Source organism: Buteo buteo, chromosome 2, assembly GCF_964188355.1.
Source record: "Buteo buteo chromosome 2, bButBut1.hap1.1, whole genome shotgun sequence".
Lineage (NCBI taxonomy): Eukaryota > Metazoa > Chordata > Aves > Accipitriformes > Accipitridae > Buteo > Buteo buteo.
In genome coordinates, this window is record NC_134172.1 from 49,679,381 (window position 1) to 49,704,789 (window position 25,409).

Consider the following 25,409-nt stretch of genomic DNA (forward strand, 5'->3'; position numbering starts at 1 on the left):
TACCAAGAGGCACACCATCAGGCTGTGACTGTTGAAGGAGCAGTCACTCATTAGGATGCCATCACTTGATTGAGTTATATCTTAGCCTAATAATGGAAGGAAGAGGGTGGTCCTCTGACAAAAGCTGCCTGCCCCTCCAGCTATGCCTGAGTTAGTTGGCCATCATTGCATGATGCTTTCTTGAGGAATGGACTTTCTGGGGTCGTTGTGTATCACCTCTGGTGATTTAAACATGCAGAAGTCTTTACAGATCCCTGTTACTCTTCACAACGCAGTTCACACATGTAACCTTGTCCTGGTTTTGGCTGGGATAGAGTTCATTTTCTTTCTAGGAGCTGGTACAGTGTTATGATTTGGGTTCAGTATGAGAAGAATGTTGATAACACACTGATGTTTTCAGTTGTTGTTAAGTAGTGTTTATACTAAGTCAAGGATTTTTCAGCTTCTCATGCCCAGCCGGCAAGAAGGCTGGAGGGGCACAAGAAGTTGGGACGGGACACAGCCAGGACAGCTGACCCAAACTGGCCAAAGGGGTATTCCATACCATGGGATGTCATGCGCGGTATATAAACTGGGGGGAGTTGGCCGGGGGGGGGGGGGGAGCACAGATCACTGCTCAGGTACTAAATGGGCATCGATCGGCAGGTGGTGAGCAATTGCATTGTGCATCACCTGTTTTGTATATTCCAATTCTTTTATTATTATTATTGTCATTTTATTATTGTTATTATTATTATCATCATTATTATTTTCTTCCTTTCTGTTCTATTAAACTATTCTTGTCTCAACCCATGAGTTTGGAGGTTGTTTTTTTCCCCCGATTCTCTCCCCCATCCCACTGGGTGGGGGGGGAGTGAGTGAGCGGCTGCGTGGTGCTTAGCTGCTGGCTGGGGTTAAACCACGACAGTCCATTTTATATCTTCAGCAAGAGATTCAGAGTTGTTCCTCTAGTTTTGCACTCTCAGAAAGTAACTTAGTGGTCTGCCCACAAAGCCACTGATGTTTTCATTAAACAGTTATTTTGGAGCTAATTTTACACTGTATTGTTCCATTGAGATAATACAAATTAATTGTTGAAATCAGTAGGAATTTTATATGTTTGTTTTGGAGACAAATTTGCCTTCAAGTTTCACTAGAAACACTTCAGCCTGTTTTCATGAGGAAACTAGTCTTATGACTAGTGCTGTCTATTCTTCTGTCCCTCTTTCCATCCATCCATCTCTCCATACTTACCTAATGGCTTTGAAACAGCTGACCAATTTCAAAAAAAATTATCAGAAATAAAGAGCTCTAAAAGATGATTAAGCTCCTAAATGTAATGAGAATCAGCAGATAGACTGAGGAAAGCTACACTGTTACTCGCCCCACTGAGGAAAGAATGGGAGAACTGAGCCATAATCACTCTATTTCTCAGCAACCAAGTGTTTTGACACTAGACAATGTATGTGATAAGGGACACAGGGCAACTGGGATCATTCTAGTGGGGAACAAAAGGGACGTGCAGTGTGGTGGATGTTGAGGATAAAGAGGAGGAGAGCAAGGCTTTTGGAGAGGGAAGACTGGAAGCCTTACAGTGGGATGGGTGTTTTCTGGGAAGCTATGATAAAGTGAGAGGAGATGTGGTGAAGGGAATAGAGATGTGTTTTGCTTTTTTTTTTTTTTTTTTAATTTTTCCTGTTGCAACAGTCCTATGACTCTAGCTTCATTTGTAGTTTTTTGGAAAAAAAAAAAAGTTTGGTTTTATTCCCAAGTGTCATCAGAAGATTGTTTCAGATGCTCTAACACTTGTAAAAAGAGTCTTCCATCAGCGTAGCTTTCTTCAGCCTAGCAGCTTATTGACTGACGAGCTTTCTTACAGCATCTGTTTGACATCTCATCCTAATATTAGTTTTACAGGCACGTTCACATTTTAAGAAATCACTGTATTCTCAAGTCTGAGATGTCACAAGTGTCTCTTTCTGCAAGTACTTGCCCCAGAAATGTTAGCTAAAATGTTTTATCTAACACCAGCCCTCCCGTTGTGTTGTACTACTTGATTGTTATCCAAAAGCAGCTGCATTTTTATGAACATATCTTAATAAACCATGTCCCGAAAGGCACCAGTATCTCTCTGTTCCTCCCTGAGATCGCATGGGAGTAATAGGTGGTCATCTAGAGTACTAGGTATCAGTAAATCAAGGAAAATTACATAAGCCCCTCAGTTCACAGTTAATAACATTGTACGGATGAGTTGTAGAAAGCGAGACAAACAGACTGATACTTGCATCTATTTCACTCTGTGTTCAAATGAGACGTGGGAATAAAGCATCATCCAGGGGCCAGAGCGTGGTCCAGCATTTGTTTCATATACTGTCAGCCACAGCAGATTTGTTGGGGATGACAGTGGGTGGTGGTAAAACATACAGGTGATCCGTGACGTGACAAATGAGTTTGAAAGTCCTCATCACACCAGTAAAGGAGCGGTTGTTTCTCACCCTCAGCCTGTCATATCTGTCTCTCTGTGCTTATTTTACCTAAGTTTAACATGCACAAAACAATTATGTGTGGCAAGTGTGCATTTTCCCTTTCTGTGTCATTTTTCCAGATTATTGGAACAATCCCACTGATGCCTAATCCAGTCCCCTCCAGCCAGGCGGCAGGTGGAGCTCAGGGACTTCAGGTGCAGCCAATAACTCCACAGTTGTTGACCAACGCCCAGGGTCAGATCATTGCTACCGTCATCGGCAACCAGATACTCCCAGTGATCAATACCCAGGGAATAACACTATCACCGCTCAAGCCAGGCCAGCAGGTAAAGTGTCTGTAGCCTAAATGATTATCAAAAGAGATGCGCAGAAATGTACTCCTCTTGGACTCTTTCATGGCCTTTCTAAAAACTCTGACTTCTTTATCATTTTTAATAACAAAAGATGAATTCTATCATACGTAGTATATTAGTGCATGTCATATAATTTATTTATACATTCAGGGGTTATCCAGTTTTGGTTTTATTTTTCTTTTAAAGGTCAATATAGGGCCAGCTGAGAAATTTTCTGCAGTAAAAGCGCAGTAGGAATATGAGACAGGAGAGGCCTATCTGGCCTATAAAGTTCTGTTCCTTGGTTAGTGGTCATCTAGTGGACTGGGGTTTGAAATCTTTTGGAACGTGCAGAGAAAACAAAGAAAAATATAAAAACTTATTAGTCTTCTTCAGTGGAAAATCAGATTTGATTGTGCATATTTGCATGTATTTGCAATCTGTATTTGCACAATACAGAAAGTATTTTTAGGGAAATGACTATTCAGTGTAAGGCACCAGGTAGTTCACAGGCTTCAGGATGGGTACAGCAACTTCACTGAGGTCCAAAAAGATTTCTGTAATTCTTTTTCTAGTACTCTAAAGTCAAATTCATTAGTTTTGTCTACATCTGTACAGGTAGCATCCTTTTGTATGTTTCTGAGAATCCCAGGCCCCACTGAAGTCGAAACTGATTATTTTCTTTTTTTTTTATTTTTAATTTAGAAGTAGAGAGCAAATGGATCTCTAAGGTGAATTTTTTGTTTGTTTTGAAAATGTTTCACATTCAAGTGGTTACATACTCTTTTCTCCATCCTGTCCTCTGTGGTATCTAGCAGAGGCATTTTCCAAAGCACTTGTCACTTATCTAACTCTATTTTCTTTAATGGGAGCAGACTTACACTACTGGCAAGTGCTTTTGCAATTGTTGCATGGATGTGGTTTCAAAGCAGATTGGATGGGAAGGCGGGGTCTGTGTTCCCCAGCACGGGAAAGCCTGACAAAGGAATAAGAAACTCAGCAGTTTACATGTGGTTACCTGGGGGTGTGTGGGGTGGGGTGTTTCTTTTTAGTCAGTCCCCTGAAGAGATTAGATCTTTCTCTCCTTTATGGGGGAAGTTCTCAAAAAGCATAGCAATCCTGAGATCCCGTTTGAAACTCATGAAATTTAGAAGTAAAGAGGAGGACAGAGGTCCTGTATTATTCCCTGAGACCTTCTCACCCACAGAGCAACACACCTTCTGAGTCCTGCAGCAAAGCAACCTCATCCAGGCGACGTCTAGTATCAGTGGGCAGTGAGGGGACGGAGGTGTGACCTTTATCTGCACGGCTAGTGGCACTGGACTCACACAAAGGGACAAACTGCTGCTGAAGGCTGCAGCTTGCTGAATGAGCAGGGGTTCAAGGTAGAAAGTCATTGTTTAGCCCTATCATGCTGTATTATACTGGTTCACCCAACCTGTGTGCTCCTGTGCAACTACCAGCTGGCAGAGACTGTCACTCAGCAGAGCTCTGGTTGTGTCCAATAGCCATAGATGGGCCCCATATTATGCTGGTATGCCCAGCCATGCTGTGTAGGTAGAAAGCATTATTTTGCCCAGGTCAGTTTTGCAGGATCTAACCTGTGACTCTCACACAGAGTCCTGAGGTCCCAGGGGTTGCAGGAAGGGCCACCAAATAACACAGAGCCTCCTTACCTACAACTTTTGGAGCCTGATCAAGGCAGTATTTTGGATCGGGGGCAGAAAAAAAGTAGTGCAATGAAATATATGAAAAAATAGTACACATTATCATTTTTATAGGAATCACAGAAAATGATTTCTATGTATTTGTGCTCCCTCTACTGGTTCCTCTGCTTTTACTGAAGGAAGTCAGAGGAAATTTTGCCATTGATTTCAGTGGGAGCAGAAAAGAGGTATGAGAGTCAGATTCCTCATAGGAATAATGCTGATGGATAGCCAAAAACAATTGAGCTAGTTCTATAAAAACTGCCCTATAATTTGAAAAGTAAATAGAATTGCACAAAGTAGAAGGAGATCCTGAATTTATCTTACTGCCTGGGTAAAGACTTAGCCAAACTGTGGTGTTTGGCTAATGATAGCATATTTAGTCATAAGTTTAAAACCTTGTTTTCAGAAGAACTGAGTGCTCAAATTCAGAAGGCTCAGCAGGAATTCAAAATATTTTTGCAGGTGGTGTCACATGGCATTTGGTGTCTTGTAACTTGATGAAAGAAGCTTCAGAAGCAGGAAAGAAGAGTACAAGACAAGTTTGAGAAAAGTTTTGAGAATGTCATGGAGAAAAAAAAGAGGAAATAAATAATGTAGTAAAATGTTCCAGTTGCAGATGATCCTAGTTTAACTCTCAACTTGTCACTTCCTTGGAAACTAAGTACTGCGGGAGAAAGAGATGTGATTGCAAGTGATAATAGTAAGCTGCTGCTTGTTAGCTGAGTCACAATAATTGAACCCATGTAGCCTGTTTCAGTTGCTAAGTAATGTGTCCTAGTGCTTACTTTTTGCCTGAAGACTTAAATGCCTCAGATACTGTTTTTAGTCAGCTTTACTTAGGTAGACTACATGCATTATTTATTCATACAACCTTTTCAAACTTGACAGACTAAAACCTCAATGTCTTCTCATGGAAATGAGTTCATAGATTACTTACCTGTAGTGTAAAACAGTGCTTCTTTTTCTGTGTTGTAAATAGGTTGCTTTTTAATGTACACAAGCAATTCCATTGTAATCCTATTCCTCTTGTTTTTAAGAATAAATAGCTGTTTCTGATTTATGTTCTTTAAACTACCCACAGTAGGGATTGTTCCTCTTTAAATTACACAGAGTAGTTAAAACTTCAGTGTTTTCACTGTTTTCCAAGATTCTACTTATCCAAGCAGCAGCATCTATGCACACACTGAGAATTCTCCTAGAAATTGCAATGGCTTTCTAAAGCAGGCAGCTGTTTGCACTCCTGTTGTAGTCTGTGTCCTTTTCATCTCTGTTCATAAACAAGTTTTTCCTTGCCTTTAATAATATTTACTGCCCATCTCCCAACCATTTCAATTTCCACACTAATCTCTTCAAGATTTTGTGATCAGAACTGAATGCCATGATAACAGTGAGGATGCATTACTGTTTTACATAATAACATTATAATATTTTCAGCATCATTTTCTGTCTTTATCTCAATACAGTCTAACATCCTGCTTTTTTCTAACTATCTCTGCTCATTGAGCAAGTTTTCAATAAGCAGCTGTATCCACCATGATACATCTTTTCTTCCCTGATTGTTACCATGTGAGTCACTAAAATGGTTCCTTTTAATGTGAGTCTCTTTGCACCTATCTACTCTGTATTTCATCTGTCATAATGCTTCCTCAGCATGTTGTAAACAGGATCTGTAAGTTGTTCATGGTATTCTGTACTAACTTAAGAAATTCACGTGTTCCTCCTGCTGATTCAACTTCACCATTGTTCACCGTCTTTTCTTGCTGCTTGCTAAAACCATTCAAAAAATTGGTATAAATCCTTTGATCTCTACTTGTAGTCTCCTTTCTTGAAAAAGGACAATTTATTCCCTGATTTTATGTTTCTTACTTTTTTAAGCTGTTTATATCTCATAATAGAAGAGTACCTTGTAACCTTAACTTCCGCACTTCCTCCATGCTCTCAGGAGGGATTTTGTCAAAATTCAGGTTGTATGGATAAATACACATTTTTGTAACAATGTGTTAGCATTGTTATTTGCTATCAGATTTGAAAACCTTGGTTTAAAGTGTTCTTTCATATCCTTAACAACATATGTTAACACCAACAAACTGAGAACTTGAACCATGAATTGGAGTCTTAAGAAATTTGGGAAAGGATTCACCTCGCTAAACTTAGTCATAGAGCAGTTAGGTATCTGCTAGTTAACTAGATTTCCTGTAGAGACAGAGAGACATAGACAAGGAGACGTACGCATGTCCAGTGGGCAGCTCAAGCTGTCAAAATAGAATAATTTTTACAGAGGTTGAATCTCTAATAGGTATCTTAAGGTATCTGTTGTCTCCAGTGACATGAGAGGGGGCTAGGGTAGCTATTTTAGGATAGACAATTAACTCTTAGATGAGTGAAATTAGGTAAGAAGAATCCAGCTGCCAGTGATCACTGGGGTTCAAAAAACATTCTTGTTTATGAATTCCTTAAACATCTTTCCTAATAAATAATTGGTGTTTTCATAACTATTTGCCTGCCCACACAGAATCAACTTCTACACATTCTATTATTCTCCAGTGTACCTCATAAAGTGGGTTCCCTTCTTGCTGTTGTCTGGCTCTTTCCTACTACATACTAGATTCATTAAACCAGGCCTGTAGTCCCAGTTGTCCTCAGTCTTGTTTTAACTACACTGCCTGCCAGAACTTTTCATATTTCATTGTTTCTTATAGCACTACCAGCTTTGGGCTTCTGCCAACTCTGACACAATAAAACAAGGTACTAGGCAATATTTTCTTACGTAGTCAGTTCCCCACCTTCATTGTCATTGGCTATCATGCTCCAGATTAACTGTTGAAAAGACATAGGTAGCTCTCAGATGAGTCTGTGGTCATTCTTGTACCTCTGCTTTCCAAATTTCATGCCAGACATCTTCCTTCTGCAGTCTCAACTTACCACATACACCCTACCATCTCAGTATCACAACTTCATGCAATCCCTTGTTACACTCTTCCATTAAAATCTAACCAGCTCTCAATCATTTTTTCTCTGCAATGCTCTTATAGCTTTGATGCCCTCTTGTTGTATGAGAAACACACTCTTCTTTCTCTGTGTTTGAATATAGCCACTAAACTGTGTTGTCTCAATCCAACTTTGTTTTTCTTTTGCTTTTTATATGACTTTCAGTGATGAGGGTGACAATTTTTCTCACTTCTTTCTCTTTCCTTTTACCATCAGCATTGCATAACTCCATTCCATCCATGGATAAAATTACTAGATTTTCAAAAGTCAAGACTATTTACTAGTACAAGGGACTACATCAGATTTTCCATGCCACAGCATAAACACTTGACTTGGAACTTACATCTCTTCCTGACCAGTTTTCTTTGTGACATCTGCACTTGTAGGAATAGGATATCTCAAAAAAGTCAATATAACTGCACCACACCATTGGGAATAGGAAGATACCACTACGCTACCTGTGTCATTCTGAGGAACTGAGGCATATAGAGAGTAAAGTACTGTTCACTGTAGGAACATTACTGTTACTTTTGAATTAGGCTTTTACCTACATATTTAAGTCTGTTAAATGTAATTTTGACATTATATCATTCCTGATAGGGGGCAGAAAGGTGACTGATGCACCTGATTTGCATATAAAATTATATCTTCTACAGAAGCCTGGCTGTGTCCTCAACTTCATTTAGTGAGTGAAGAGACCTTCAGTTACAGTGTATACTTTGAACGTAGTTGTGATCCCACAGAAAGGCTTTGAAAGAACTTCGGCAGATGCTGTCAAAGTCCTACCCCCAGTTACGTCCACAGCACACGAGCATTTCTTTGCTGTGGTCTTCATTTTGAGCTGAGTATGTGCACAGCCTCTGTGAACCTGAAGAGCTTTTTTGTGCTAGTTTCCAAATGTACCTATTCTGTCAGTCTGTATAGAGGTCCTTTATACTATATATACTATACTATATTATACTACACTGAGAGAGAAGATAATTATTAAGTATCAAATAGCTTTCATATTCAGATTCATATATTCACTTACTTGAATTTAGTTGAGTAAGCTAAATTAGGGTGATGGGTACAGTATTTGGGAAACATTCTGGCAGAGTTGACTGTGAAAGTGATTTGGGATGAAGTGTGTGGATATGCATAATAACTTATTCTCTCTATTTGCTAGGAGATTTAAGAAAACATTTTTGAATCCCATGCCATGCCTGCTTATGCAGTATCAGTAGGTTTGAAGACAGACTTCCTCTGCCAAGGTGATGTCAAATCATGCAGTGGCCACAGAACACCACCGGTCTTTCTCAAAAATAAATGTATGGCACATTTTAGGAAATGTACATGGAGCAGAGAACTCCATTTACAGGAAAAATGGAAGCATGAAACACTTAAACTACTACTTCTGCAAGGCATTATTGGGGCATTTCAAAGTGTTTGGGAATGTCTTTTTATATCAAGGTATTTATTTTTCAGCACCTTCCATGGACTTTAGTCTTTACTAGAGCTAATGTCCATATTTCCCAGGAAGAACTAGCTGACATCAGAAAAAATGGAAAATCTTTATTTGTATCATAAAGTGGATTGTTTAAAATGTATTTCTTGCTCTTTGTACCACTCCTCTTAGTTTCATCTCTTCTGCCCTTTTTGTTATACTTGTCTTTTTCACCTCTGTCTTCTGTAATTTGTTGTGTTTCCTCATCTCTCAGATTTCCTTTTCACTGAATCATAGAAAAACAGGACTGGAAAGGACCTGAAGAGTTCATGCAGTCCTTCCCCTCCCCCTAGGCAGGATCAGCTGTCCCTATATCATTCTTGACAGATGTTTGTCTAACCTGTTCTTAAAAACCTTCAGTGATGGAGGTTCCCCAACATCCCTAGGCAACCTAGGTCACTCTCCTTAGCATTAGAAAGGTCTTCATGATGCCTGACCCTAGCCTCCCTTACTGCAATTTAAACCCATTACGTTCTTTTCCCTTCCATTAGGGCCATATTTTGTCCTTGCTGTTTGTCCAGACTCTCTGTAAAACCAGTAGCAGTTCTGTTGTGATACAAGGCAATATTCTCTCAAAAGCTTGTTCTTTATTCCCACTTAGTTTCTTTCTTTTTCCTTATCTTATGCAAAATACCTTGTTACTCTATCACTATCATGTAACTTTCTGGATGCAGGGAGCAACATCCCTGATCTCATAAGATGACCTTAATACAGGACTCCAGTCAGCTATCCCAGGTGCAGGAATATCCTACATACATAATTTAAGAACAAAGTTTAGTCTTAGAGACCTAATTCATTCTTTGCTTCTGCAATTACCAATCAATACTACCTTCACGGTTGACAGCTGCATGTAAAACTGATGTAAAAGAAATAAGAATTAGGCTGTTGTGGTTTAATGCCAGCCAGCAACTAAGCATCACGCAGTCACTTGCTCACTCCCCCCTGGTGGGATGAGGGAGAGAATCGGAAGAGTAAAAGTGAGAAAACTCATGGGTTGAGATAAAGACAGTTTAATAGGTAAAGCAAAAGCTCCGCATGCAAGCAAAGCAAAACGAGGAATTCATTCACTACTTCCCATCAGCAGGCAGGTGTTCAGCCATCTCCAGGAAAGCAGGGCTCCATCACACGTGACGGTTACTTGGGAAGACAAACGCCATCACCCCGAACGTCCCCCCCCCTTCCTTCTTCTTCCCCCACTTTTTTATTGCTGAGCATGACGTCATATGGTCTGGAATACCCCTTTGGTCAGTTGGGGTCAGCTGTCCCAGCTGTGTCCCCACAACTTCTTGTGCCCCCTCAGCCTGCTTGCTGGTGGGGTGGGGTGAGGAGCAGAAAAGGCCTTGATGCTGTGTAAGCACTACTCAGCAGTAACAAAAACATCCCTGTGTTATCAACAGTGTCCCATACCAGCTACTATGAAGAAAATTGACTTTATCCCAGCCAAAACCAGCACTCAGGCCCTTTGCATTTTTCAGTTTATTCTTATAAAGTATTATGCTGCACTTTATGCTTCTTATATTCATCTTATTCCTCTAGCTGTAGTGTGCATACATGTATTCCTGCCAGATACTGATCAGTGTTGCATACAGTCATCATTCTCAGCATGTCTGCTATATCCACCTACACAGAATGGCACTTACAGCAACTGCTTCTGTAATTTCTGTGCCTCCTTCTGTCTTTGGATGGAAAATGCACAACAGTCATAAATATAATTCATATCATATGTACGTGTCCAAAATTGGGAAAAGTCAGCTATTGCAAGTTTGAATTGATTCTGTCATCTAGAATCTAATTCATAATCTAATTGTCACCTCTCCTTAAGGCTATTTCTGGAGTGGAAATTATAGTGGATGAAAAGAGAGAGAGTATTTTAATGCAATTTCATGACATAGATAACTATCATTGTTCTTTAAGCAGGACATTTACAGCTTAACCGTCATGTCTGTAAAACAGGGGGGGGTGCTGGAAATTATGTAGGGAGTTAAAGATGGAATCCTCCCTCAGTCCCTGGTCAGGCCTTAAGGTGACTCTTCAGCCTCTTCAACCCCATTGCTCTGTTTTCTCTCACAAGCAGTGAGTTAAAAACCATCAATCTGTAAATATCCCTTATATATTGTTATTACACCTAAGGTCACTGTGCATCCAGACTTCACTAGCCATATCCCTTTTTGCCCAGGTAAATTCTGAGAATTTCTTACATTTGTCCAAAGATTTCTGGATGTCTGACAAGAAAACCTCCAAGCTTCTGGGTATCCCAGTTATTTCAAAAATACATTTGCAAATTAATTATGCAATACATGTGCAGATAATCAAACATTTCCTAGACTTAGCCAGCATACTGTGCATGTGCTAGTGGCTGTGTACACACTTTGCATGCACAACTGGAGAATGAAGAATGCCCTCTCTTTCTGGTGCTTCCTGGAAGCTTTACATTTATTGTGTACATGCTCAGGAGTTGAACAGTTTGGGAACTATATGTGTAGCATGGCTGGAAAATGTTGGATTTTTCCATCTCTGTCTTACATGATCATGTGTTTCTCCCTGAGAAATACTGATGGGAAATAGCATAGAATCATAAAAAATTAAGGCTGGAAGGTCAAGGTTCAAGAGATCATCCAGTCCACTCTCTTGTTCTCAGGTGGATTAGCTATTCCAGTATTTGCCTAACTTGCTCCTAAGCACTCTTACAGGAACTCCACAGGTTCCCCCAGCAATTTATGCCAGTGCTTCACTGCCACGTTAGACAGCTTTTCCCAGCATCTCATTTGAATCTTCCAGGTTGTTGCACCTCATTCTTTCCACTATAAAATGTAAGACAGGCTCATTCTCTCCTCTTTTCATTAGCTCTACCTACATTTGAGGCAGGCATCATATCCCACTTAGTCTTCCTTTCTTGAGATTAAACATGACCAGTTCATTCCAGGTGTCTTCATAAGCCTCAGGTAACTCCCAGGCCTTCAGCCACTCTAATTATTCTCCTCTAGTTGTCCACATTTTTTCTGAAGTGTGGTGTCTAGCTGTGGACATGGTGCCCCCTGCAGAGGTCTTTCCAGTGCAGACGTCACTCCCCCTCATGCAGCTTGGTATAGGAGTTGTCTTCTCTTCACTTCTGCAACGTGCCAGGACTGCTAGTGGCATGTTCAAACTGACAGAATAATTTTGAACCTTAATCCTGTCTTACCGCCTACCAAAAGTCCCTCCCAGCATGTCATCGGCATGTAAATTTAGTAAGCGTGTTCTCTTCTCCATCATCCAGGTTGTTAAGGAAATACTGAGTAGTGCAGAACGAGGACAGACTTCTGTGAAGCACCATATACGCGCACTTCCATTTCCACAGATAGTTATCTATCCCCTCAGGGTTTTTTCTGACTACTTTTGCATTCATTCTGCAGCAATTTCGTCTAAACTATGTTTCCCTAGGTTATAAAGAATGTCACACGAGGGAGTGTCGAGAGACTTGTAAAGTCAAACCACCTACTGCTTTTTCCCTGTCCGCAAGGCCAATTACCCTGTCTTAGAGGGAGATCAGATTGGTTTGACACAGTTTGTTCCTAACAATCCATGTTGTTTGTTGCTACCTTGTTTTCTTGCGGGTGCTTACAAATTGTTTTATTATTTTCTTCAGTACTTTTCCACAGGTTGAAGTTTAGTTGACTGGACTATAATTTTGCAGATCTTCTTTTTAAAGATAGCTACTACATTTGCTCCTCCATCCTCACAGATAAGCACTAACATCTTTAAGATTGTTCCAGATAGTGTGCAAGCATCTAACTCATCTAAATACAGTATGTTTCTTGCCTCACCTAGGCTGAAATCTTTAGTTTTGCCAGAGATTCCCTCAGAAAACAGACCCAGAGCCCAAATGCATGCCTGTTTCTGAAAGCTGCAGTCTGGAGTAGTTTGGGCGTAATGGATGGGAAGTCCATTTCTGCGGCATTCAGAGGAGGCCAGCTCTCCTAGTGGACTGCTTCCCTAGGAGAAGATATTGTAAAAGTAGATGTTCTGGGCTGGGAGCTCTCTGTAGATAAAATCCTGCCCTTAGTGAAATTTTTTTAAAGATGCCCAGTGCTTGCATGGGTCTGAAATCTGGAAGCCTTTCAGTCAGCTTCTCAACTATTATCCCTTTGTCTATGTGCCAGGTTTTTTTTTTTAAATGTGCTTGATCCAAAAAAACTTCTTGAGATAATAAAATGTTTTTGTTTCTTGATCCCTAGGGAAGTCAGCATAGTCTAAAACTTGTCAGATAAATAATTTTCATTACTATTAGAGGGTAACTCAAAGTTTCTTCCTTTTGTGTTATATCATTCCATGTGGGAGGTAGGAAAAGGAGTTGTAATTTTCTCCGTCCTTAAACAGACCCATAACAGGAATAATGTCATTAAAATTGTTGATATGTATTCCACAAAAAAGTGTCATCTTGAATGTGATCAGATACCTTTATCTACCATGCCATACAATTTGTTGTCTACTTTGCATCAATCATTTCTATGTGTTCTGGGAGCATATTATATATAATTTGAATATTACTAATGAATCCAGCTCCTTTTCTGAAGTCATTTGTTCAGCTAAATATCAAAAGATAAAAACTCATACTCCTTAGAATTCAAGAAATAGGTTTAAATTACTGACTTCAAGGCCAAATAGGCCTTTATCTTTCCCCTTTCTGAGAATGCAGATAACAGATGTCACTTAAAAGTGAAGCCTTTTAGTACATTTTTGCAATCTTTTTTGATCAATATCAAGAATCAACATAAAATAAAGGTATAAGTAGCAGTCACCTGAGTGTATCAGGACTGTATTACTGTATTACTAGGCTCTGAAAGAGCTGTACTGGACTACTAGAAACTAGCTCAAAACCCTAAAGTCCATTGTGTACCTTCATTCTGTAGAGAGACTGCCCTTTGAATTTGCTGGGAGTTTTATGTAAAAACCAGTACCAGAGAATGTTCCTAGTTTTCAGTCCCACATGAAAGCTTATTGTAGGCAGGAGGGATTAATGGTTCTTTCCTTTCCTCTAGTGAACAACGGAAAACTACGCTGTTGTAAAATTTGTAAAAAAAAAATTTGCAAAGCCAGATTCATGTATCACAGTGTATCATTTGCATCTACCATACTCGCTAGACTTTTTAGGCGTGTCTTACTTGACACAGTCCTGATGTGAATGGGACTCAGAAGTTTCACTGTGTGTTTTAGGCAAGGACAATTTATCGATTGAGAAATAAGATTTCAACATTTTGGTTTGTTTGCTAGATCTAATGTCATAAAAAAAATTATTCCTTTCTGTAGGAAAGGGATTTTCCCCCAGTTTATCTTCTCTTCTCCATTCCCACTCTTCTTGGCCCTGGTCCTGCAGTATGAAAGGACCTCTCTGAAACAATGCTGATTTATATGAGAATCCACGTAGGGAATAAAAGTCTGACTTAATGAGTCAGAAAACAGGTAAGGACATGTATTTATTAAAACAGAATGCTGCTGTGAATGTCATAGGTCTCTCATCACCCATTTCAAACAAGTATTTAGCTTCTCGTTAGATTAAGTATCTGGTTAAACTGAGAAAAAATGGAAAGTCAGAATTCAGAAGAACTCAGATTGCTCCTGCTGTAACACTCTGTCACCTGAACCAAGTCCATAGTATTTAATGCTCCTATGGGATTTGTTCCCCAGAAGTAGATGGGTGAGGTGGTGCATTGAAAGTTTCCTGTTACTGCTTCATTTTCTAAATACCTATTTTTACATTTTAACATATAGCTCCATCAGCCCTCCCAGACGCAAGTGGGACAAGCAGCCTCACAATCCAATCTCCTGCATTTGGCTCACAGTCAAGCATCTATGTCTCAAAGCCCAGTGCGTCAGGCTTCCTCTTCTTCCTCCTCATCCTCCTCCTCTTCAGCTTTGAGTGTTGGCCAGTTAGTCAGCAGTAAGTATTGCTCCCTGGCTCTCCTTAATTCTCCCCTCTGTTTGTCCTCCTCACTGCTGAGTTTCCTGATCTGCTTTCCCTCCTTTTTTTTTTTTCATATGGTAGATTGTATATTGCTAAGTAGAGTGACTCTTACCAGTAAGAACTGCTAAGTGCTGTCATGGATGGGGCTTAAGGTAAACATGCCTTGAGAAATTGTAATCAATGCTAAAAATGGCCAGAAAAATGGTAGCAGCTGTTAATTGACTTATGAGGGCAATTCTTATAACTGAAATGTAGTTTATGTTCTTTGGAAATGAGAAGTTTTTTGAATCAGTGAATGTTATTAATTATATTGCTCAGAATTTGGTGGACAGATAGATCCTCCTACTTCTGGTTAGGCTGCTTGTTCATTACTGTTTGTTTGCTTAGTTAGTAGCAAACCATTTTGCAAACCCTAGCACTACACAAACCTAGAGCAAGAGACCTTTCTTGCCAGGAAAAGCTTGCACAATTTAAACAAGAATGAACTGTAATGTGGGAGAGGAGAGAGAAGCACGCTGCTGTGAAATAACTGAGTTTCAGTGCTAGGATTATAACAGCTCACCTCCTGAACAGCCTTTTCTTCCAGACCACATAGTTCAAAGTCTTTGCTATTACCTTATCAGCATTAACTTTGGTCTTTACATAGCAAAAACAACAGGCTAAAAGTGTATATAAGAAGCATTAACAGTTTTTGCACATCTGCAAAAATCTGAGTGTATTGGATGACCTTGTTCAAAGATACTCCATGTACATATTTCAAGTAAACAAACACTATAGCTCACACTGTATTGGTAATGTAAAATATATGACTGATACAAGCTTATGAAGGGCTTGGAGAAACTGTCATGCAAGGGAAGATGTGAAAAAATCTTGGTTAGATTATTTCAGAGATTGTTTACATGGGAAAATTACTAGCAGAGCTATAGTGGTAAAATTATGCTGGTATAACTCCCAGTGTGAATACTTTTATTCTGGAATAAAAATATCTGCATTGGTAGCTGTAAGTACATAAAATATATAGATACAGATATAATTATAGTGATATAAATATACTGCTATTGCTCAGTCAGTAAATTTTCTCATGTAGACAAGCTTGTAGGAAGGAGACAAATAAGAGGCTTCACGTTAAAAATACATAGAGTTACTCCTTGTCTATGTGGGAAAATTGACTAAAATAGCTAGTGCAGAATAAGTTACTTTTCAATGGCTAGTCCAGAATAGCCTCCCTTGTGGACATTCTTATTAAAAAAATATTCTAGAATAACTATTGAGGGGTACTCTACCCCACAATAGTTATTCCAGTCAATTTCCCCATGTGGATAAGTGCACTACACGACAAAAGCAACATGGAAGAAGCCCTTTTAAGTTTACAGGATAAATCCATCAAAAGTTAGGAGGTGCTAGAAAAATAGTTGGCTGTTCAACTGTATGCAAATCCTCTGAGAACATGAGTTTTATGATAATGATATACCTTGTGATTAAAATCACATAATCATGATTTTTTTTCTCATCCTTCTTTTAGTGTATTTCCAATGGAATTGTTCTAGGGATGCATCAGAATTACTAATGCAACAGGTGGGCTGTTGTCCCAGGGTTTGTTCCCTACCTGACACACTAAACTGTTCCACAGTTTGCGTAACATTTGAGGTAGGGAGCTGTAGAAGGGTGAAGGATGGTGTTGCTTCAGGCAGTAGAGGGCTGAGGAGCTGAAGCTTTCTGTCTGCCATGTAATTCCAGTGCAATGGCAGGCAAGTCACTTAAAACAGATTTTTCACAAGTGCTCCCTCAATACCCAGCTTGAGACTCTGGACTTTAATTTACAGAAGAACCTGGTACTCACAGTTACAATTTTAAGTGCACTTTCACTGTGGAACTGTATAAAGAACCATTTAAAGACACAGTCTAAAAAAATCATCTCCTACTTGACCTAGACTGGGTACCCCAAAATGCTTTGTCCCTTAATATCTGTCCACTTCTCTGTGAATGAGAAGGGGAAGACCCTCATCTTGTAGAGACACAAGAAAATAAATTAAGATTTAAAAAACAGAAGAGCTCAAGAGGAAATATCTTTGGTGAAGAGCTTTAATAGAGGTCTGGGGCCACACACTGAACAAGTAAGGCAGCAATACATCAATCAGTTCATTCGTAATGAAGCACAATTCGTCCTGTGCACTGGACAAAGCAGGGGTCTGAGGAAAAAGAACTGGTAATCCAGGGCTCAAAGACTGTGCTACACTGCGTTGTGGGCTCCTATAACTCCAGCATTTTGTAGCTTCTGAGTGTTTATTTGTGCAACTCTAAGGATGTTCTTCTAGCTTCATTTTTTGCTTGGATAAATTTCAAGGTTGTTACAAAAGCAGAATAGTAATGTAAGTCAGTCATATGGTGAGATAATGCTTATATTCATAGTTGGAAATATGAGATCTTCTGTCAGTTGAATGGATGGAAAAGCTGATAGGCTGTGTTATCATCTTGTTGGTCCTGCTCTAAAAGGAGTAAGACACATGCTGTGCTCATGGATTTGGCTGAGAGCAGAGGAGTATGAGGCACAGGAATATCAGTTTGGGGAAGAGGGGGAGATACTCTAATGAACATAGACTTTCTATTTGTTCCTCTTAGGCTTGAGTCCTTCCACCACTTGTCTTGTTTCAGTCCACTACTTCCTCATGCTGTTCTCCACACAATCTGCGCTCCCTTCACCTCCATGCTTTTGTTCCTCTTACCTTCTCCCTGCAGTCCTTTCCCCGCAGACCATCATTCCTCAAGTCTTCTTCCCATTTTGGTTCCCCTCCAGCTCCCAGTCGGTCTATGTCCCCAGACCACATCTGTGTCCCTTTTACCAGCCTTTTTATTAGGTAGTTTCTGTCCTCCTCTACCTTGTTTTACCACCAGTGCCACCTCTTTTTCCCTGTTTTCTTTCCTCTACCACAGTGATTACTACTGTCTGCACAGGTCCTCTCTCCCTCCACTCCAAACTCAAATCCCTGCTCCTTAGTAGTCTTCAGGGTTTCTTCCCCTTTGATCATTTCTTTTTCTTGAGACTCAAGATTAATTTTTGCCTGCTCTGCATCCAAATCATGCAGATGCCACTCTCACCCTCCCTAGAAGCCATCAGAGGATTGTGGAAAATGATCACCAAGGAGAGAGGCAAGTCAGTTTCTCTGTTTTTACTGCTGTCCTGGCCCAAAGCAGGGCAGAGCCACAACCACAGGAAGGGGGGTTCTTTTCTGTCTACTTCAGCCTTAGGCTCAAGCACCCTCAGTACAGAGAAAATCCTAATAAAAACTCCACACAGAGGTCTAGCAAATCTCTACTGAGTAGGCATGAGCTTTGGAGGCTCACCTGCTTGGACTCGTTGGAGACAGATGTTTACTTGGGATGGCAAGAAGCCCATTACTGACATAAAACTATCTCCTTGACACCTATCAAGGCCATGCTTCAAGTTGTAGGGAAATTGAAACTTCATAAAGAAAAGAGGTTATTACATTTTTTTTAAACCTGGGCAGAACAACATGTTTTATCAGCCTCATTCTCAGAAGCAGTTGACCTGAAATTTGAATTATAATGGCAAATGCCAGGCAAACCTAGCCATAGTCAGTACCCTACCTGAGATAATGAATGGCCCAGAGAAGATAGTTGGGGTGCTTCACCCTTGCTCAAAAAAAAAAAGAAAGGTCCATTAAATCAAGTGGGGAACTGAGAGTAAAGAAAATACTTTTCATACAATCAGAACGAGGAAGGTGGTGTTCTTGGGAATTAATTCACTGGGACCCCGATCCTAAGAGCATTCCAAAGGAAGGGGCTATTGATAGGGAACTCCTGTAAAAAAGCATGACAATTACACATAAATAAGAAGTTCTGGAATTGTTTTAAATTTACGTTCCCAGCTTCATCCAGTCCCTAGCTATTCAAGACCAACAGACTGAGTAATGTGAGGGGCAGATCAACTCATTTCTGCCATTTACATAGCGTTATCACACAGACAGAAGTAAAACAGTCATCTCGATGATTCTTAATGGCTGTCCAGCATATTCTTGAGAGCATGTAGCCAACCACAAACTGGAGCTAATGCTGCACACATAAGCCTGGTTGAGCTGGAACATGTGACATTGTTCCAGGGCACAAGAGAGCTACCTGCTGGTTTCTAGTAATGTGGAAAAAGCCTACAAGAAAAGAAAATATGGTCAGTTCAGTAGGGAAAGATCAAACCATCTGTGTAATGAAACATGAAAATGGAAACATGAAAAGGATCCTTTACAGCTTTTCATTGTCATTGATAATACCATCTTTTCAGACAAATAGTCTTAATTGATCTTCACTAATTTGAAAGTTGTTTCATGTAACTAAAACCCCATTTGCATACAACTGTGACTGCACACAGGGAAATAAATAGAAAGTCATCCCTGTTTTGCTCCTTTGCAGAATCCATTCGGCTTCTGGGTGCAGATCCCTGAAGGGCAGGAGCACCGCTTTGTCAAGCCCATGGCCCATAATTGAACAAAGCCTTCTTAGCGTCCCAGCTCCCACACTGGCTAGCAGAGCTTTGTATAACAGGCCTACAATTGAAATATAGTGTCTGCTGAAGTCTATTCAAAGTCTTTTAGTGGGATGAGGCCTGCGATGGGTCAGTGGTTCCGAAAGAAATCCATAGGCATGAGGGCAACAAGAAGCAACTTGTGGCCTCCTGAACATCTTTTTGATTGCTTTACCCCTCCTGAGGCAGGAATATTGTTGTTTCCTTTTCCTCATTCATTCCAAAGCTGCAGTCCAGTCCTCCAGGAGACGCCCTAGAGTCAGGTACCTTGGTAGAGATTTACCATATTCCCGAAATTGTTGCTAAATATAGTAAAGTTCATGTAAAACTAGGCATATTCAGCTACCTTATTCTGTTAATCGATTTGCTTAGAGCAACATAACCTCAGTAAATAATTATTTGGGGCAAGGTTCTGCATACTTACTGTAAAGAAAGTAAGTCTCTTTACAAGAGGCCACTTCACATCAGTGAAATTACTACAGTACTATGAGAAAGGGATCAGAATCTGGGATCAGAATCTAGAATCAGAATAAGAATAAAATAACTTTAGTGTTCCATGTTACTTGTTTTTATTCCTTTTACTTTTCATTCTAGTCATATTTTCTTTATGATTTTCCATTTGTTCTTTAACGTTTCCTAATTTTAAAAAAGGTGCATTTTCTTCCCTTTTTTTTAAATTTCCCTTTATTTTTATTTCCTGTCCTCCCCCCCCCCCATTGTTGTGTTCTTTATAGCTTCTCCTTTTTACCTCATCCTCATCCCTTCATCCCTCACCAGCAAAAAGTGCTAGTTATTTTAAAGACAAAAAATTATGGTTGTTTCCAAAGAAAGGACATTTAAAAAGAAACTCTGCCTAAGCAAGGACTGCAAGATTCATCTCTACTCTTCCTGTCCCTTCTGTATGATTTCTTCATATCGTCTCATCCTCTCTCTATTCTCTTTTGTCTTCTTTGTTTTCTCTTCATCAATTCTACATCATTATTCCTCCTTTTTTCCATTTCATTTTCCTCTTCTCAGATGCATCCCTCTGCTCATTTCTTTAACTTTTTCACCATATGTTCTCTTTGTGGAAATCACTGGTTTCCCCTCATGCTCTGAGACTTGTGTCTCCATGAAGTTTCTTTCTTACTTCCAGATTCATTTTAGTGTCATCTGTTACCATAAAATTAAAATGCCTCCCACAAACAAATTATTCTTCTTTCTTTCCCCTGAGCTCCAGTCCATTTTCCATTAACAATGTTTTGTCCTGCCTTTCTTATCCAATTTACTTTCCATTGGACTTCCTGTGCCAGCTATTTCTCCCCCTGTCTAACTGGGGAAATCATCCCCTGTAATCCCTCCCATGGTAGAACTCTGTGTAACAGAAATTTGCTTTCTCCTTCGGGGTGCACTGAGTTGTCTGTAGCAACTCTTTCCCCTAACTATTAAAATCATAGCATATTTGCACTCACCAACAAACTCATGTGGGATTTTTACAAGAATTCAAAAGTGGGAGTAGTATTCCCTTCAGTAGGAGAAAAAGGGGTTTTGATGCAGGAGAGCCTGTATTTTATTCCTTCCACTCTGCTCGTCCATCTTTACCATCCACCAGGACATCTGGGCGAATTTTAGCTGGCTTCCTTTTTGTTAGGGAATATGTACACATGTCCCCTAAAATAGTCCCAGACACGTCTCTCACCTTTCTCTAGCACCCAGTAGTTTCATAGACACAACAGCCATTTTTTTTATCAAGCCATAATGTACACTGGGAGTCTTTTAAGTGCTGTTACTGTAGATCCCAACCATTCAATAAGTTTGGTATTCTTTATTTTCCTGTTGGCACTGTGCTGCCTTCACTAGGATGTCGACTTCATTTAAAAAGCAGCAGTTTATCTACAGTCTTCAATAAGCCACACTTCCTAAAACATGAAGTGCACTATATACTTAACTGTTCAGAGAGCTCAGAACTTATTAAAACAAAGTCCATTATCTGTTTGTATATGTTTAGGTATGCCTATGTATTAGTCCACAGAGTCCAAGATTATGCATTGATGGCATTTTAAAGGCAATAGAGTAAAACAGACCAGTGCTGTTATATGATGATGTCAGTAGAGTGGTCTTCATAGTACTATTTGAATTTCATGGAGCTGACAGAAATCAAGGGACTACTTCTATGGATTTCAAAGGGCTTTGAATCACACCTGAAGTAGAAGTGGTTCTGATCTGATACACATGCTATTTTTCCTAGAGTTCAGGGATACAAGGCTTCAGTGTTTTGGTCCACCTCTGTTAGTACTTTCCTCCTCCTGAAGACCCTATGTAAGAATGAATCCTCTTTCTCAACAGATACTCTGCTATATATTACCATCTATCCCCATATTCCTGAAGTGCATTACAGGCTTTTTTCTCATCTCAAGGAGAGCTCAGCCTAATTGTTCCCTCATCCAAGCCCCCCAAGCAGGAAAGGACTTTCCATGATATTCACTGTTGCAACAGTGCCATAGCAGAAGGATCCAGCAGAACTTGGCAGAATTTCTCTATAATCATGTGCAAGCAAATAACTCCTTAGCTTTCTTACCTCCCTTTTTATTCCTAACAGGACTGGGAAAGATTTACAAGTGTCAGTTGCCATAGCGTTTGTTACTGAAAGTTCTTTGGGAACACCTGAATTGTCTTTTGTCACATCCCTAATAGCCTTAGTCAGACGCCTTAAAGTGAAAGAAGGAAAGAGGTGAGGAAGGTCACCATCTTAGTGCATTTTACTTAAGGGAATCTTTGAGGCCATTATCATTTATGATATTTTGTACATTTATCAGTTGCTCTTCAGAGACCCAAAGGGCAGATAAGCATCCAGCTCCGTTCTGTGTCTCTGAAAATCAGAACTGGTATGCTAGATAGACTGTGTTTGGGGTAAGTAGGAAAACTTCACACCTCTAAAGGCAATTACTTTATAAACCTGAGTGGCCCCTGTCATAGGACTGACTACTTAAAAGCAAATAATATGCACCCTAGCTTTATACTGAATGAGTGCATGCATGTGTGCACAGGTGAGCTCAAGCACAGCATGGACAACAGGAGGGATGATTTTGAGTGTGAAGCGTTGTCAAAACAAGGTTCAGCCTATGTGCATCTTTACCTGTATGCATAGTTCATGTGGTCCCTGGTTGCATACATGAGTATTTTTAAAATACTATTGCTGTGTGTGCTTCTTACACTCAAGCTATGAATCAATATAGGCTAAATGTATATAGCAGAAAAACCTCTTCCCTCTGTCTATTATTGGACTAAAAGATTTTTTATAGGACATTTCCATCATAAGGGAATTTTACATCAGGTTTATAAACCCCTGAAAATAAAAGCTTTGTTACTTTAATGCTGACAAGCCCTTAGCTACAGCAGTACTAGCAGGAGCCACTCTCATTTAGGGTTCAGAATAATAATGTAGTCTAGCACCGTCCTTGGACAACTGCTTGCATTTACAGAAATTGATGGGTTATTGTGCTGCAAACTTTTCACCTAAGAAGTCTGAGGAATGAGGTGAAGAACAATAGAGATGCCTCACTGGGAGAATGGCTTCACTACACGCAGGATTGCACAACACTTTGAAATCTTCCACCATCCTAGTCCCATGCTGTCTCCGACTTGGCAAACGCTTTCATTTAGCCAGGGATCAGTAGCTTGGGGGGAAAAAAAGTTCCATTCTCCAGCTGTTGTGTCATTTCCCTTGATAAGTCCTAAATTGACCGAGTTATCCAGCACCAAAGGAGCTTTCCTGTGGCAGACATGCTTTATTATGTGCCCTTTCAGGGACAAAGGCTTCTGTGTCAGTAAACTGCTATGGAGAGAAAGGACAGATTTATTCTCACAGCATCATAAGCATTATCTTCTGAGGGGCTAATGTAAAAGTAAAAAATTGTGCAGCATTACCATCCAAAACCTAATGGCTGATGTTGCTGCTCCATGATTATCAACCTGATGGGAGGCAGAATGAAAAGCTTGAAAGGCTGCTTCTCAGAAGGGCATATTTTAAAAGATGATTTTTAAATTAAGGAGTTTTTAAAGGCAGTGTTTTCTTTGGGCTTGTTCGTTTGCTGCATTATTTTGGATGTTTAGCTGGGAGTTTGGGTTGGGTATTGTGGAAAAGGAAAGGAAGTTTTGTGAATCTCCTTATTTATCACTAATTTTAGATAAAGCAGAAAGTCTTGATTTCAAATTAAAAACCCAACCAGTTTGTGCATATAGTTTGCCCTCCCCACAGACTGCAAAGAAATATATTAACACCAGCCTTCCTTCTGTATGTGGTAAGAAGGGGAAATAGGGAACATGACTTGTCAGCCTGGGAAAGATTTTGCAAGGCACAAATGGTGGTGGGGGCACCGCCTCACTCTGAGGTGAGTCGGCCATTTTCAGGAGTTCAGCAACAAAGTATGTCTTTGAAAATCTTTCACCAGCACCTGGAAACACTGCAACCTAGTTAGCATTTTAGCAATCTGAACATGCTTCGTTACGCACCTGCCAAGGCAAGCCTGTTCCTGTTTGGGGAAGAAGAGAAAGGGCTAAGTATTAAAAAAAAAATGAATATGAATGTCTTGACAATGAAAGCTGGTGTAAGCCTAGCCCACTCATATGTGATGCGAAGAACTGACCTGATTAAAAAAAATATTTCAACAGATCCTCAAACAGCCACTGGAGAGGTGGATGGGGTGAATCTGGAAGAAATCCGAGAATTTGCCAAAGCTTTTAAAATCCGGCGCCTGTCCCTTGGCCTGACACAGACTCAAGTTGGCCAAGCCCTAAGCGCCACTGAAGGCCCAGCCTATAGCCAGTCTGCCATCTGCAGGTAACAAGTCACATCATAAACTCTCTTCTCTCCTCCCTGTTCTTAATAATTATTCAGCCTATTGTGAGGAGCATGCTTGTGTTTGAGTCTCATGTCTTTAGGATGTATTATTTAATCTGGGACTTAAATTAGCCGATAATGTTGGTATCTGGCAAATAAAATGTTTTTATTGTCTACCCCTAAAATAACTTTAGCCTTTTTTTTTTCCTCCTCCTTTTTTAAACAAGCGAGAAACAATGTTCCTGGCATTGAGACTTAATTCAGTAGATGAGCTGGAGACCCTGCTGATGCTGGATAAGCACCAGCTGACCCTCTTCATACTGTGCCATTTTCTACAGATAGGGTTACTGAACAAATATTTCATGGCTGCATCCCTGCTAAGTTAAAACCTGTATTACTGTGGTTAGCACTTCACATATAGGATGTTAATGATGATTTACCTAGGCAACACAGAAGGGAAAAAATTATCCTTCCTGCTATCTTGCAAACCAGTAGCTATTCATCTTTTATCACCCAAATGTTTCCTAAAAAAACAGACAACCCATGTATGCAAAGCAGAAGCAGAAATCTGCCCTAATCATAAGAAATTATAGTACAGTCTTGACAGAGTGAAAGTAGTTAGAAGCAAACACTGTATATGCATGTATGTGTGTTACAGTAATCCCATGTTTATGCATGAGGTAACAAACACACTTAGGTAACAGCTTTTTCCTCTTGGGCAATGCCTTATAGTCCTTCTCCATCAGTGAAAGCCAAGAAACCAACTCTAAGCTCATTTAAGTGGATTTTGTTCTTGGTGATCCATGAAATGCTCTGTCTTTTTATCTGCTCTTTATACTTTTAATGTATTCCCCATAGAATGAAAGTGTACTTTTCCTGCAGTTTAAGACTAAGGTTATAAATAACATCAGTATGGGGTAGTGAGCTTGCAGCTCACATTTTGCTCAATGATTTTCCATAAAACCCATTGATTGTTGTTAAATACAAAAAGCTCCATAGGATCCTCTCACTTCTATGGTCTCCCCTACTGTTTTTTCTTATAAGATACCTCCCTGTAGAAAATAACCTTTATTCAGTCTATACAAGGATACTACTGCTGGGAAATTTGTTTCAAGACTTGTATATCGTTATACCAAAC

At 39.9% G+C, this 25,409-nt stretch overlaps 1 protein-coding gene across 1 annotated transcript in view; it reads left to right on the plus strand.

Moving 5' to 3' along the window:
* The window catches only part of POU6F2 (POU class 6 homeobox 2), a 316,522-nt gene that overhangs the window by 288,201 nt on the left and 2,912 nt on the right, over positions 1–25,409 (plus strand). Inside the window, exons 7-9 of the mRNA XM_075022510.1 lie at positions 2,585–2,791; positions 14,726–14,894; positions 24,103–24,271. Of these exons, the coding sequence (XP_074878611.1) occupies positions 2,585–2,791; positions 14,726–14,894; positions 24,103–24,271 (545 nt within the window). The remainder of the gene's footprint in view (positions 1–2,584; positions 2,792–14,725; positions 14,895–24,102; positions 24,272–25,409) is intronic.